We start from the raw sequence: 14,213 nt of genomic DNA, 5'->3' as shown, positions 1-14,213 counted from the left end.
TTTCTTCATGGTAGAAACTATTTTGTGTGACTTTCTAAAGAAGGGATTGAAGCTGATGAGTAGTTGCTCTATTAAAGTACTAAATAAATAACTGGGTACTGAGGCAGAGTTTTGCTGTCTGACCATAAGCAATCAGGGAAAAACACCAGAGGCCCCGTTGTATTAGAGGTACTTCCCTGGATTTGCAGCTCTCAGGAAGGACCTGCAGGAGACCAGAGCCCTTTGGGGAATTCAGGTGGAAACATAGTTCCCAAGGCACCTCCACTGCCAGCAGTGGTCTTTATCCCTGCAACTACAGTCCAGCCCAGCACACAAAACCCCTTCAAAGACACACTCCTTCTTCTGTGAATTCCTGAAATTGACCTAAAGTTGACATGGCCATTGGGAACCAAAGATACTCTCCTTTGTTCCTAGTAGACAGCTGAACATCCATTTACCATCCTGGGTCATCTACAGCAAATTCAGACTGCAAGATTCAAGAAGAGGACACTTCAAATGGCTGAGAAAGAACCCATCAGCCTGCCCCACTTTGGAAAATTGTCCCAAATCTCATATTGTTCCTGTGCAGGCTTTTACTGACCTCCCCATATCAGTCATCTTACTGGGAGCAGTTTATTAGTCATCTTATTGGGAGCAGCTGTGCTCAGCAGCTCTGCACCACCAGAAAAGTGCCCTTCCTGCCTACAGGATTGGCTTCCAGAATGGCCCATATAGATCCAGGATAACTTCCCAGGTCCTCATGCATGCTTCAGTTTTCCCCGGGAGTACTGGAGGCAGTAGCCCCCTCTGTGTAGAAAACAGAAAGCAGCCCTGAAGGAAGACTTTAGGCAAAAGCTGAAACCTCTGATATGACAACCAGAGGTGCTGCTCTGCCGAGTGAGGGGGCTGTGGTGCCTGGGGCACGGGGGCACTCTGCACGGCAGTGCTGAGCAGGCTGGGAGGCAGACCCAGCTCATGGTGTCACTGCCATTGCCTCAGGGATGCAACAAATCATTCACCAGACTCCTTTCCTGGGGCTGCTGTATGACCTGGAGCTGCAGAGCTCTCCTCTGCCTGCTCACACCAGATTGAGCACTTGAGCTCTGGTCAGTCCACCTTGGACAGGCTCATGCTCTGCAGGCTCCATTCACTGCCATCTCCTGGGCTCCCACAGCCCCGGCAAAGAAATCTGGCGAGTGATTTGTTGCAGCCCTGAGGCAATGGCAGTGACATTTCCTTGTTCCTCGCAGCATTCAAACAAGTCTTTCTAATAACCCTCCCCACTGCCCAGCACTGCCTCCCAGGTGGGAATAAGTCAACCTTCAGAAGGACCTTTGGGCTTCCTCAGTTGTCCCGGTGCTTATTAGGACCTTCCTGGCTCCCCACAGAGCTCAGAGCCTTCTTGTCCAGCATGTTGCCCTGTACTGGCTCTGGCTGGGACGGAGTTACTCTTTGCAGAGCAGCCCCTGTGGTGCTGTGTTCTCGATATGTGACTGTACTGGATCTGGCTGGGATGGAGTTAACTTTTCCTGCAGAAGCCCATACAGTGCTGTGCTCTGCTCGTGTAGCTAGAACAGCAGTGGTATCACGGCAGTGTTTTGTCTACTGCTGAGCAATACTGGCACAGCACCAAGAATCCCTCTAGTCCCCACCCTCCCACCCCCCCACCCCTATCCCCCCAAGAGCCAGCAGGCTGGAGGTGCACAAGAGACAGGGAGGGGACATCACCAGGGCAGCTGACCTAAAACAACCACAGAGATATTCCATACCTTATGATATCACACTCAGCAATAAAGGATGGAAAAATGGAAGGAGAGGGGAAGGGTGGACTCCTGTTATGAAAATGTCTGTCCTCCTAAAAATCAGCTGTGCATATTGAGGCCCTGTTTCAAGGATGTGGTCAAGCATCACTTTCACAAATTTTGCTATTTTTTTTTAATAGTTCCTTCGCCAGTTCATAAGAGATGGAAATAGACTGCAGCTGAGACCTATGAATTTCTGCTCACTTCTTTATTATCTATAGCTACACAGAAAGCCTGGCTTTAGATATACATGAGATGACTGGGAAAAGTAAAGAGATAAATTAACAGGTAGGAGGCTAAGAATGACATTAATTAAATTGAAACCACAACTTGGAGAAAATAGTTATCAAGACAAATAAAACCAAATTAATTTCCTAACTGTTTCTGAAATAAACTCAGCATGTAAAGGCACATTATTGATTCTGAAGAACTATGTGTTCAAAAATTACCTCAGTGCATCCTTGAGCTCCTCGTTCCTCATGCTGAAGATGAGGGGGTTCACTGCTGGAGGTACCACCGAGTACAGAAAAGATACTGCAAGGTCCAGGGATGGAGAAGAGAACAAGGGGGGCTTCAGGTACACAAACATGATGGTACTGAGAAACAGGGAGACCACGGCCAGGTGAGAGAGGCACGTAGATAAGGCTTTGTGCCGGCCATGCTCAGAGGGCATCCTCAGCACTGCCCTGAAGATCTGCACATAGGAAAACAAAAACAAAAACAAAAAGCAATAAAAACAAAGCAACCAAAGGCTAAAGAAACACTAAACACAAGTGCCCCGACTTCCCTGGGGTAAGCATCTGAGCAGGAGAGCTTGAGGATGTGGGGGATTTCACAGAAGAACTGGTCCAAAGCATTGCCTTGGCAGAGGGGCACTGAAAATGTGTTTGCTGTGTGCAGGGCAGCATTGAAAAAGTCACTGCCTCAGGCAGCTGCTGCCATCTGGGCACAAGCTCTGCTGCCCAGGAGGCTCCTGTAGTGCAGGGGCTTGCAGATGGCAATGTAGTGGTCGAAGGCCATGATGGTGAGGAGGCAATATGCTGAACCAAACAAGAAGAATAAAAAGAAAGCCTGGGCAGCACACCCTTGATAAGAGATGGCCCTGGAGTCCCAGAGGGCATTGGCCACGGCTTTGGGGAGAGTGGTGGAGATGGATCCCAGGTCAAGGAGGGTGAGGTTGAGGAGGAAGAAGTACATGGGGGTGTGGAGTTGGTGGTTGCAGGCTATGGTGGTGAGGATGAGGCCGTTGCTTTAGGCCCTGAACCCCTCCTTGGCACAACCTCTCTGGGTAGTATCCTGTGCCCTCGAAAATGAGGAGCTACACACTGGGACACCCCTGTGTGGGTGGTGTCACAGCAGATCTGAGCTGAGTCTGATAACTCAGATTTTCTTGATGGCCATGCTCCTCGTAAGGCAGCTCTCAGTAGGAAGCTGGCCTGGTTCCTGGTGAGCAGGCACCACTGCTCGTATGGATCCCTTGTGGTGCCCAGGCCCTCCTCCTCCTGGGCACTGCTCACTCAGCATGGTCCCAATCTGCCCTGATGTGTGGGGTTAGTCTTCCTCCAGTGCAGGACTAGGCTCTTTTTGCAAATATCAAGAGGTTTCTGTCAGGAAAATTCTGCAATTTCTCAAGTTTTCCCTGGACAGATGCCCCATTCTGTCAAGTGTTAATATCGTGCTGTCTCTCTCAAGATAACAGGATCAGCAGTTGCAGGAGAGTTTGGACAATAGAGGAGTAACTAGTTGAATGGAGCTGCAGCACAGGCTCACAGAATGGCAGAGGATGTAAGGCTTCCCGATTCCACCTTTCTGTGCTTCTTATATATACTGTCATTTTGTCTAAAGCTGAGTCCTAAATGTTGTTAGGCTTTGCAAAATAATAATAATAATAATAAAAAAAATAATGGAAGGTCCAAAGCCCTTCTCTCTCCCCCCCCCCCCCCCGCCCTTTTTTGTTTGTTTGTTTGCTTGTTTTTATTTTTATAAATACTTAAGAAAAAAAAAAAAAGAGAGAGAGAGAGAGAAAAAGAATTAAGGAAAATCTTCATCCTGTATTGGATGTTGGAAAACAGAATTAGAAGAGATGAGGAAAAGGCTGAGGTACTTAGTGCATTCTTTACCTCTGTGTTTAGCAGCAAGACCAGTTGTCCCCCTAGTACTCAGCCCCTGAGCTGGTAGATAAGGACCTTGAGCAGAGTGAAGCTCTCATAATCCATGAGAAAATGGTTAGAAAACTGCTACTCCACCTAGATATATGGATGTCTAGGAGGTTAGATGGGATCCACCCATCTGAGGGAACTGGCTGAAGTGCTTGCCAATCTGCTTTCCATCATTTATCAGCAGTCCTGGCTATCAGGGGAGGTCCCAGTGGACTGGCGACTAGTAAATATGATGGTCATATACAAGAATGGGCAGAAGGAGGATCTGGGGAACTACAGGCCTGTCAGTCTGACATCTGAGCTGGGGAAGCTCATGGAGCAGATTATCTTGAGTACCATCACACAACACTTCCAGGACAACCAGGTGATCAAGCCTAGTAGTCATGGGTTTATCAAAGAAGGCCCTGATTGACAAATCAGATCTCAATCTATGATAAGGTGATGTGCTCAGTGGACAAGTGAAAGGCTGTGGATGTGGTCTACCTAGACTTCAATAAGGTTTTTGAAACCATTTCCCACAGCATTCTCCCAAAGGAACTGGCTGCTCAAGGCCTGGATGGATTTATGCTTCATTGGGTTAAAAACTGGCTGGGTGGCCAGGTCCAAAGAGTCGTGGTGAATGGAGCTAAATGCAGCTGGAGGCCAGTCACTAGTGGTGTCCCCCAGGGCTCAGTACTGAGGCCAGTTCTCTTCAATATCTTTAACAACTATCTGGATCAAGGGATCGAGTGCACTTTCAGTAAGTTTGTAGACAAGACCAAGTTAGGAGTGAGTGTTGATCTACTCAAGGGTAGGAAGGCTCTGCAGAGGGATCTGGATAGGCTGAACCCATGGGCCGAGGCCAACTGTATGAAGTTCAACAGAGCTATGTGCTGGGTCTTGTTCTTGGGGAACAACAATCCCACCCATGCAGGGAGAAGACAAGTTGGACATCTGCCTGGTGATAAGGGCCCTGGTAGACAGTCTGCTGAATATGAGCCAGCAGTGTGCTCAGGTAGGCAAGAGGGCCAACAGCATCTTGGCTTGTACCAGGAATACTGTGGACAGCAGGAGCAAGGAAGTGATTGTCCCTCTGTAACTCAGACCTGGTGAGGCCAAATCTCAAGTTCATCTCTGGAGCCCCCTGTGTAGGAAGGACATGGATCTATTAGAACGAGTCCTCCAAAGGAGGGCCACGAGGATGATCAATGGGCTGGAGTACCTCTCCTATGAAGATGGGCTGATGGAGATGGGGTTGTTCAGCCTGGAGAAGAGAAGGCTCCAGGGAGACCTTACAGTCGCCTTCCAGTACCTAAAGTGTACTGGAAGGCTACTGTACTTTCCTGGGTACTCTGCAGGAAAGCTGGAGAGGGACTCTTCATCAAAGAGTGTAGTGATAGGACTAGAGGTAATGGTTTTAAAATGAAAGAGGGTAGATTCAAATTAGAGATTAAAAAGAAGTTCTTTACTCAGAGGGTGGTGTGGCACTGGAACAGGTTCCCCAGAGAAGTTGTGGATGCCCCATCCCTTGATGCATTCAAGGCCAGGTTGGATGGGGCTTTGAGCAACCTGGTCTAGTGGAAGGTGTCCCTGCTGATGGCAGGTGAGTTGGAATTATGTGATTTTTAAGGTCCTTTCATACTCAAACTCTTCAGTAGTTCTGTAAATATGAAACACAGCACCATACCAGCTACAAGGAAGAAAAATGTACTCTTTTGCAGCCAAAACTCGGACAATATTCACCACTTATTCCATACCATGTCTGTCGTGCTCAAGTCTGACACTTTCCAATTAATCACCACCACCTGTCTTTTCTGTCTTTTGATATGCACACAAAAATATAATTTCCTTAGTCTATTTGTGCCTATAATAATAATAATAATAATAATAATATAGTTATTACTAGTAGTAGTATTATTATTTCATTTCTATCCTATTAATCTGATTTTATACCAACCCATAAACTTTCAGTTTTTTTTTTTTTTAATCTTTTTTTTAATTTCTCTCCTCCATCCCATTGGTTGAATAGTCCTAGTGCTGAGCTGCCTGTAAGGTCAAACCACTGCAAGTCTTCTTGGTGCCTAGTGTGGAGCACAAAGGCTGAGATGACAGATCTGACCAGAGCGTTTTAAAAGTAAATTGTTATAAGCATTAGATCAGTTTAAAAGTTGTGGATCACAATGTTTATTTTTTGATCTTGGGTCTTTCTGCTTCTTTTCAGAATTGTGTTGTACAGCACATTACTAACTGTCTGACTTCCATGTCATGCTGTTTATCAGTTCTGGAGGCTGGTTTAAGGTTACTCTTTTGCTGTAATGGATAACACTGACTTCTGACAGAATAAAATTATTGCCCCCTCAATACCTCAGGAACCATCTCTTCATTTCTTAGAAACTATTAAGAACTAACTTATTTATACTCTTTTCCTTTTCTCCTCAGGGAGTAAATCTATGGACAGTGGGGGATGCTTGTCCCCACTTCTTCACTCTCCCTTTCTACCCTTACCTCCCCCTTCTCCTCCAGGCTAATTGCAATAGCTCTTCAAAGCTTTGAATATCTTTGGGATGGTCAAACCAGCATGTTCCTATTGTTACATTTCCTGCATGTGTTTCAGCCTTTGTTTACATTTAAACAGCTATTATGCATGCCATCCAGAGATCTGTCCAGAGACAGGAGAGTTAGGAGTGGCAGGGATTGCAGGAGGATATAGGCAGGTACCTAGAGCAGTGGGTACCTCCAGTGCTTTGGAACTTCACCTTTGAGCAAGTGCAGAATCCTTTAAAAAAACTGTGAAATGTTTGAAAAAGGTGTGTCGTCACCCCGGCAACTGCAAAGAGACACAAATCACTACAGTGTGCTGGGGCTTGACCTATGCTTAACAAGCCACAGTCAATACCTCCCCAACCCCTGTGACTTTTCCTGCAGGCACACACCAGCCCCTGTGTCAGGCCCATCAGCTGCTCCAACCCTTGCGAAGGGCCCAGCAGCCACTCTAAACCCTGCAACAGGCCCTGCAGGCACTCCAGCTCCTGAGATGGGCCCAAAGCTAAATCAATTCCTGTGACAGGCCTTACAGTCACTCCAAAACCTGTGATAGGCCCTGCAACCACTCCCACTCCTCTAAAAGGCCCTGCAGCCAGAACAACTCCTGTGCTGGGCTCTGCCCATCCTTCAGAGGAGAAGAATCTCCTACCGACAAGAAAGCAGGAAGAAGAAGATGAGGCAGGTTTCATCAAAGTAGAGCCACCATGAAAGCAGGAGGACAGAGAAGAAGAGATCATATCAGAAGAGAACATCAGAAACCAAGTGATCCCTTTCCCATGGTAAGCTACAAGGTATGGGAAAGTATTTCATCCATCGTCTCAGTGAGGACATTGTCACCTGCCTGCTCCAGTGCTGGGAGATAGGGGCCAATAACCTGGAATTAGAGAAGAGGGAAGCCAAGTAGCTGGAATCACTCTTTAGGGAAGGGGTGATTGACAAAGTCATTGGAAAAGGGCACAAAGAACTTACTCCTATAAGGCGTCAAGAGAAAAAAAGATCTTGTATGTCAGCCAGGGAAGTGGACCACCATGCAGAGGGGTATCCGGTACCTGAGGGAATTAACAATGCTGAAGGCGATTTGTAGAAATCTAGACAATGAACAGCTATCCAAAGATCCAGATGACGTCAAGTGCACGACCCATGTGGCAGAAGTTTGTACAGAGCACATCATTATCATATGCCATCCCATTGGCAGTAATGACAAGGAAAGACCAAGAGGAACCCACAGCGGATGAACTGGCTAGCCAACTACAACATTACAAAGTCTCTCTTCTTCCCTATGGTCCTGAAAATCGTCTAGAAAGAAACCTCATGAAGTGCAAGAACTACAAAAGAATATATCTTCCTCCCCACCTGCACGAAGCAATACCTCAACTGTCAGGTGTAAGCATCCCTCTCCTCAAGAAAGTTGATAGAGTGGGTGCATACTATGTGTCACCCTGTGGTTTTGACTGTGTGACCACGGAAAGGCCATGAGAAAATGGTATGGAAAAATCTACCTCCACCCTAGAGGCACAGATACATGAAGTGCAAGGAAAAAACATTGGCAAAAAGTGGTTCTTCTGAGAAAATTGCTGCTCCAGTTTCTAGCAGGCAGTCCTCCAGAGTAATGAATACTATGAGCAGGACTAGAGGGGCCCAGCCTCCATTCAAGGGAGAGGAAGGGGACAATCAGGTGTATTGGACTTTGAGGATTATTGGCCTGGCACATAAAACCCAATTTGTATTGGCACCCAATGTATTGGATGCTGAAGTGAGTCTATCTGGGAAGGAGTGGCAAATGCAACCCATTGGGACTGGCCTGGAGGCTCTGTGCAACCTTGGCATAGACTACTTCAGGAGAGGGTACTTCAAAGATCCACAAGGGTATTGGTGGCCTTTCAGCATAGCCTCCTTGGAGATGGAGGACATCAAACAGTGGTCTACCTGGCCCACTCTTTCACAGGACCCTTCTGCTGTGCAGGTGCTGATGGCCAATGAACACCAGGTGCCAATCGCTACCACAAGAGTGCACCTGAGGCAATATTGCATTACCAGAGACTCCCTGATTCCCATCTATGAGCTGCTTCATTGACTGGAGAGCCAAGGAATGATCAGCAACACTTGCTCACCCTCTAACAGTCTCATATGGCCATTGCAAAATGCTAATGGTGAGTGGAAAATAACAGTGGACTTCTGTGGCTTAAATGAAATTACATCACTACTGAGTGCTGTTGTGCCAGGCGTGCTAGAATTTCATTCAGTACGAACTGAAGTCAAAGGCAGCCAAGTGCTATGCCACAATTAATATTGCTAATGCACTTTTCTCCATCCCTTTGTCAGTAGTGTGAAGGCAACACTTTGCTTTTACATGGAGGGTCATCCTGTCCACCTGGAATTGACTGCCCCAGGGCTGGAAACACAGCCCTACCATTTTCCAAGGGCTGATCCAGACTGCTCAAAAAAAAAAAAGGTTCCTGAAGTTCCTGAACACCTGCAATTCCTTGATGACATCACTACATGGGGTAGCACAGCAGAAGTATTTGAGAAAGGGAAGAAAATGTTCCAAATCCTTCTGAAAACCTGCATTGCCCTAAACCAAAGTAAGCTCAAGGGACACAGGAGAACATAATGCAGTCTGTCCAGGTTCAGGGAGACCCCTGCTTAGGGAAAGGTTGGGCATCGGTCAGTGTGTGATGAGCAATTGCATTGCATCACTTGCTTTATATATATATAATAATAATAAAATTTATTATTATTTATTATTAGTATTGATACTGTTATTACTATCTCTTCATTTTCTGTCCTTTTAAGTTATCTTTATTTTAACCCAAAAGCTTTTTTTTGGGTGGGGGGAGTGGGGGGTGGGTGTGAGCTAACATCTGTGTGGTGATGAGGTGCCTGACGGGTTAAAGCACAACATGTTTGATAACCACAGTCTAACAGCACAAATCACACTTTAAAAAAACACTCTCTGACATCTACAGAGAGGATCAGTCAGTAATGAATTTAATCTACTTCAAACCCCACACCCCAGGAGAGACCCTGCTGCCTTCAGGCCTTGGGGAAACCTCGAGGTAGCCCAATGGCACAGAGCAAGCAATGCCATGGTCGGGTGCTGTGCTGCTGAGCTGGGCCAGGCTCCTGGGCCTAAGGGGAGCTCCTGGCAAGCGGGCAGCACTGCAGAGACAGCTCTGCCTGGGAGCAGCTCCTCTGCACAGCGCAGCAGGGCTGGCGGCTCTGACCACAGGTGGCACGGGGAGAGGAGAGAAGGAGAGAGAGCTTGGAGGCAGTGAGGAGCGCAACAACAGAGGGTAGCGTGTGGCAGGACAGACCTGCAGACTCTTGACACCGTGAGTCTCTGGCAGCAAAACAATGCAGATGGGGTTGCCAGAGGAGTCTTCTACAGCTGGCACATCTAGAGTGGGCTGATATCATCTGTCAGGAGGGCTCTTATTCTACCTGCAATGTGGAGTAGAAGATGTTTTAGAGAATGGCATTTATAAGGGGGCATTTCAAGAGGAAGACCAAGTCTTGGTTTATCTGAAACAGAAGGGTTTTTTGGATTCTGTGCTTTCAGATTCTTGGTGTGGAGGCGAGGCAGGTTTCATGACAATGGATTGTCTGGATTGTACAGGAGACTGAGACTCCAAGAGTATTTCAGTGAGAGATTAATATTGCAGCAATGGACTTGATAAAGTCCCTTCAGGCACTTCAGCCTAAAGACTGAAACAACATGTTTGTGGTCTCCTCAGGGCTTATCAGACCTTTAGGAGCTGCAGCCTCTGTGATGCCCTTGGACAGGGCCCTGTACTCAGGAAGCACACAGCTTGTGGGATTGGGTCTGTGAGCATGGACATGGAAGACACATGGGGTCAGAGATCGTGCTTCCAGCAGGGACATACAAAAGCAGTAAAGATAAGGGCAGGGCAGGCAGTGAGAGGGAGCTGCTGCCAGAAATGCTGTGTGAGGGAGGGCTCAGGCACCTCCCTGCCATCCCCTGCAGGGCAGGCGCCTTCCCTGGGACACCCCCTGCTCTCTTCTCCCACCAGCACAGCCTCTGCCCTCAGGCCCCAGGTGTCCCCAGCAGGAGCTGCCTCCTCTACAGGCAGAGCTGCAGCACAGGAGGGTCTGCTGAGCATTTGTCTGTCCCTCCCTGGCCTTGCCTCCCCTGGGAGCAGCACAGTGCCATTCCTCCTGGCTTCTCCACCTGGAGTGGATCCCTCAGTGTGCTTGTCTGGAAGAGGAGTATGGGGACAGAGTGAGGGGTCTGGAGATGTGCACTTTGAGCCTAAATTCCTCTGCTATCAGCAGCAGCCAGGTTTTGTAGACACCAGAAGAGGCTCCCCGAGGATGTGGTCATGTCACTGAGGCTGCCAGAGTTCAAGAAACATTTTCATGATGCTTTCAGGCATACCGTCTGATTTTTGGGTGGTCCTGTACAGATTCAGGGATGGGATTTGATGATTCTTGTGGATCCCTTCCAAGTTAGGATATTCCATGATTCCATGATTCTATGACTCCATGTACCTGTGGGTGCAAATGCACTCCAGTTCAAAGACCTGAAAACAGGACAGCTGAGACCAGGACTAATGGACAGACTGGCTCTTCTCTCTTGAGGATGCCCTGCAGTAAAGGAACAGTATCTGTGACTTTGAGGATCCACAAAGTTTCACCTGGAGTGTAGCAGGAATGACAGTATAGAAAAATTAAATCCCCACAGCCCTCCTCTGTTGTTAGGTGATTTGGGAGCAACAATGCAGATAATTTGTTCATATCAGGGGTGAATTTAATCTGAGATTACCCCATGTTCCTCTTTACTTCTTCTTATAGGTGAGGACCAACAACTACACTGCCCATAGCAGCGTCGCCTGCTCCCAGGGACACCCACAAGCAGCATCAAGCAGAATTCTTGAAAAAGACCTGTCACGTGTCTGCTTGCAAGGCCGAAATCAAATCAGCCCTTGCCAGATAATTGTTTTGTGCCTTCTTACCCTCTTTTTCCTCCTTGAGAGGATCCCATGCTTTGAACTTCTAAATGCCCAACAGCAGCTCTGTAAGCGAGTTCCTCCTGCTGGCATTCGCAGACACGCGGGAGCTGCAGCTCCTGCACTTTGGGCTCTTCCTGGGCATCTACCTGGCTGCGCTCCTGGGCAATGGCCTCATCCTCACAGCCATAGCCTGTGACCACCACCTCCACACCCCCATGTATTTCTTCCTCCTCAACCTCGCCCTCCTCGACCTCGGATCCATCTCCACCATTGTACCCAAAGCCATGGCCAATTCCCTCTGGGACACCAGGGCCATCTCCTATCAAGGATGTGCTGCACAAGTCTTATTTTCTGTATTCTTGGTTGGAGCAGAGTATTCCCTTCTCACTGTCATGGCCTTCGACCGCTACATTGCCATCTGCAAGCCCCTGCACTACGGGAGCCTGCTGGGCAGCAGAGCTTGTGCCCAGATGGCAGCAGCTGCCTGGGGCAGTGGCTTTCTCAATGCTGTCCTGCACACGGCCAATACATTTTCCCTGCCCCTCTGCCAAGGCAATGTTGTGGACCAGTTCTTCTGTGAAATCCCCCACATCCTCAAGCTCTCTTGCTCAGAATCATACCTCAGAGAAGTTGAGGCACTTGTGTTTAGTGTTTCTTTAGTCTTGGGTTGTTTTATTTTCATTGTGGTGTCCTACGTGCAGATCTTCAGGGTGGTGCTGAGGATGCCCTCTGAGCATGGCCGGCACAAAGCCTTTTCCATGTGCCTCCCTCACCTGGCTGTCATCTCCCTGTTTGTCAGCACTGCGATGTTAACCTACCTTAAACCCCCCTCCATCTCCTCCCCATCCTTGGGCCTGGTGGTGTCATTTCTGTACTCAGTGGTGCCTGCAGTAGTGAATCCCCTCATCTACAGCATGAGGAACCAGGACCTGAAAGCCACACTGAAGAAACTGATTCTAGTGGTAATATTTACTTAGCAAGAAATTGGCTATCTCACTTTTCTAGTTTAACTCAATATAATCTCAGGCAATTTGTGACCTTTAGGTATAGCATTCTTTAAAATTTTGTTTGCAGATTAATGTTTGTTTTCATTCCTTTGTTCCAGATTACCAAGCCTCTGTCTGTCCCAGAGGCTTTCTCTAACTGTGTTTATTCCTAAATGACACCTGGCCTCTGTTGTGGCATCTTGTTAATAAAAGTGAAGTTGCTCAGTGCCCAGGGCTCTTCTTCCCAAACTGGAGTGCAGAAGATGTTCATGGAATGCCAGGCTCAAGGCTTCACTCTTGTGCTTTTGTGCCACCTGGACACAGGGACATGAGGGCACTGCGTGCTGGGTGAGGGAGTCAGGGCTGGAGTCATCACTGGCAGATTCCCAGGGACCCTGAAGACCCTGACTGGTCAAGAAGCAGCTTCCTGGCACTGATATGTGGCAGGGTTGGTGTACTGGGTCTGGCTAGGATGTTAACTTTCCCTGCAGCTGCCCATACAGTGCTGCGCTCTGTACTTGTAGCTAGAACAGCAGTGGTATCACACCAGTGTTGTGTCTGCTGCTGAGAAGTGCTGGCACAGCATCAGGACTCTCTCTGACCCTCCTAGAGGGTGGGCAAAAAAGTGAGAAAGAAACATCAGCAGGGCAGCTGACCTAAACCAACCAAAGGGATATTCCATACCATATGATGTCACACTCAGCAATAAAAGGTGGAAAAAGGAAGAAGAGGGGAAGGGTGGGCTCTCGTTGTGAAAACGTCTGTCCTCCTCCCGAACACTGGCTACGTGTGTTGAGGCCCTGCTTAAACAATGTGGTCAAGCGTCGCCCATTTGTGGGAAGTAGAGAGTAATTTATTTCCTCTGCACTTCCACATAGCCTTTACTTGTTTTGTTTTGTTATTCCCTTTCCCCCTCCCTCTTTCCCTTTCCCTTTTTTCCCTTTAGTTGAATTGTTTAATTAATAATAATCTTTCCTTAATATTTTTTTCTCTTTAATTAAATTATCTTTATCTCAACCCGTGAGTTGTTCTTTCTTTTACTTCTTCCCCTCCTCACCTGAGGAGGGGGAATGAGAGGGCGGTGGTTGTATTCAGCTGCCTAGCACGGTAAAACCACCACAGTTGGTGGCATTAGGGAGGTATTGGGAGCCACCAAGATATCCTAAGGGTTTTGTAGGGGCACCATGTGCCTTTTTTTTGCGTGGGCAGTGAGTGTATCTTCACAGTAAAGCTAAACCAAAAGATGCATGGGCTGATGGGAGCTCTACAATGCCAGGACAGACAGTCTACAGTGCAACGCCACAGACCAAAGGTTTCAGAGGCCTTCAGTGAACAAGCGGAAAGAGCCAAGACTGGCTGACCAGGCAAGGGCATGGGGCTGGGGAGAGGTGGGCAGGGGCTGGGCTGGGCAGTGCCCAGCAGAGGGCAAGAGCAGCATCAGGGAGTGGTGGGAACATGCAGGGGAGGGCTCCCAGCTGGGCTTAGTGCTGCAGAGCCGGGGCTGCACAAAGGGAGCCCAGAGCTGTAGGGGCAGGGGAGAGGAGGCTGCTCTGGGCCCTTGCTGTCCTGGGCAGAGCAGGAAGGGGGCCCAGGGCATTCATCCCCTCACCGCAGTCTGCCAGGACCTGCAAGGCACTCATGGAGTATCCAGGGCCAGGCTCTGCCCTGTGGCCATGAACCCTGCCTGCCCTCCTCCTGCCACGCTCCCTGTGGTGGCTGCAGCAGAGGGGACCCCCAGCCAGCCCCTGCAGAGGGCTCTGCCACCCCCCTCACCCTGGCCCTCTCCAGTTCCTT

General features: G+C 48.4%; 1 protein-coding gene and 1 pseudogene across 1 annotated transcript; one reads left to right on the top strand and one right to left on the bottom strand.

Moving 5' to 3' along the window:
• Window positions 1-2,167: 2,167 nt before the first annotated feature.
• LOC118158791 lies at window positions 2,168-2,747 on the bottom strand (annotated as a pseudogene).
• Window positions 2,748-11,480: 8,733 nt separating this feature from the next.
• On the top strand, window positions 11,481-12,461 carry LOC118158773 (olfactory receptor 14C36-like). Its single transcript, XM_035313455.1, has one exon. It carries the CDS (start codon window positions 11,481-11,483, stop codon window positions 12,408-12,410), a length of 930 nt encoding a protein of 309 aa, XP_035169346.1. The 3' UTR covers window positions 12,411-12,461.
• Window positions 12,462-14,213: the final 1,752 nt, after the last annotated feature.

Source organism: Oxyura jamaicensis, unplaced genomic scaffold (assembly GCF_011077185.1).
Source record: "Oxyura jamaicensis isolate SHBP4307 breed ruddy duck unplaced genomic scaffold, BPBGC_Ojam_1.0 oxyUn_random_OJ142, whole genome shotgun sequence".
Taxonomy (NCBI): domain Eukaryota; kingdom Metazoa; phylum Chordata; class Aves; order Anseriformes; family Anatidae; genus Oxyura; species Oxyura jamaicensis.
This window is presented reverse-complemented; position numbering and strand designations above follow the sequence as displayed.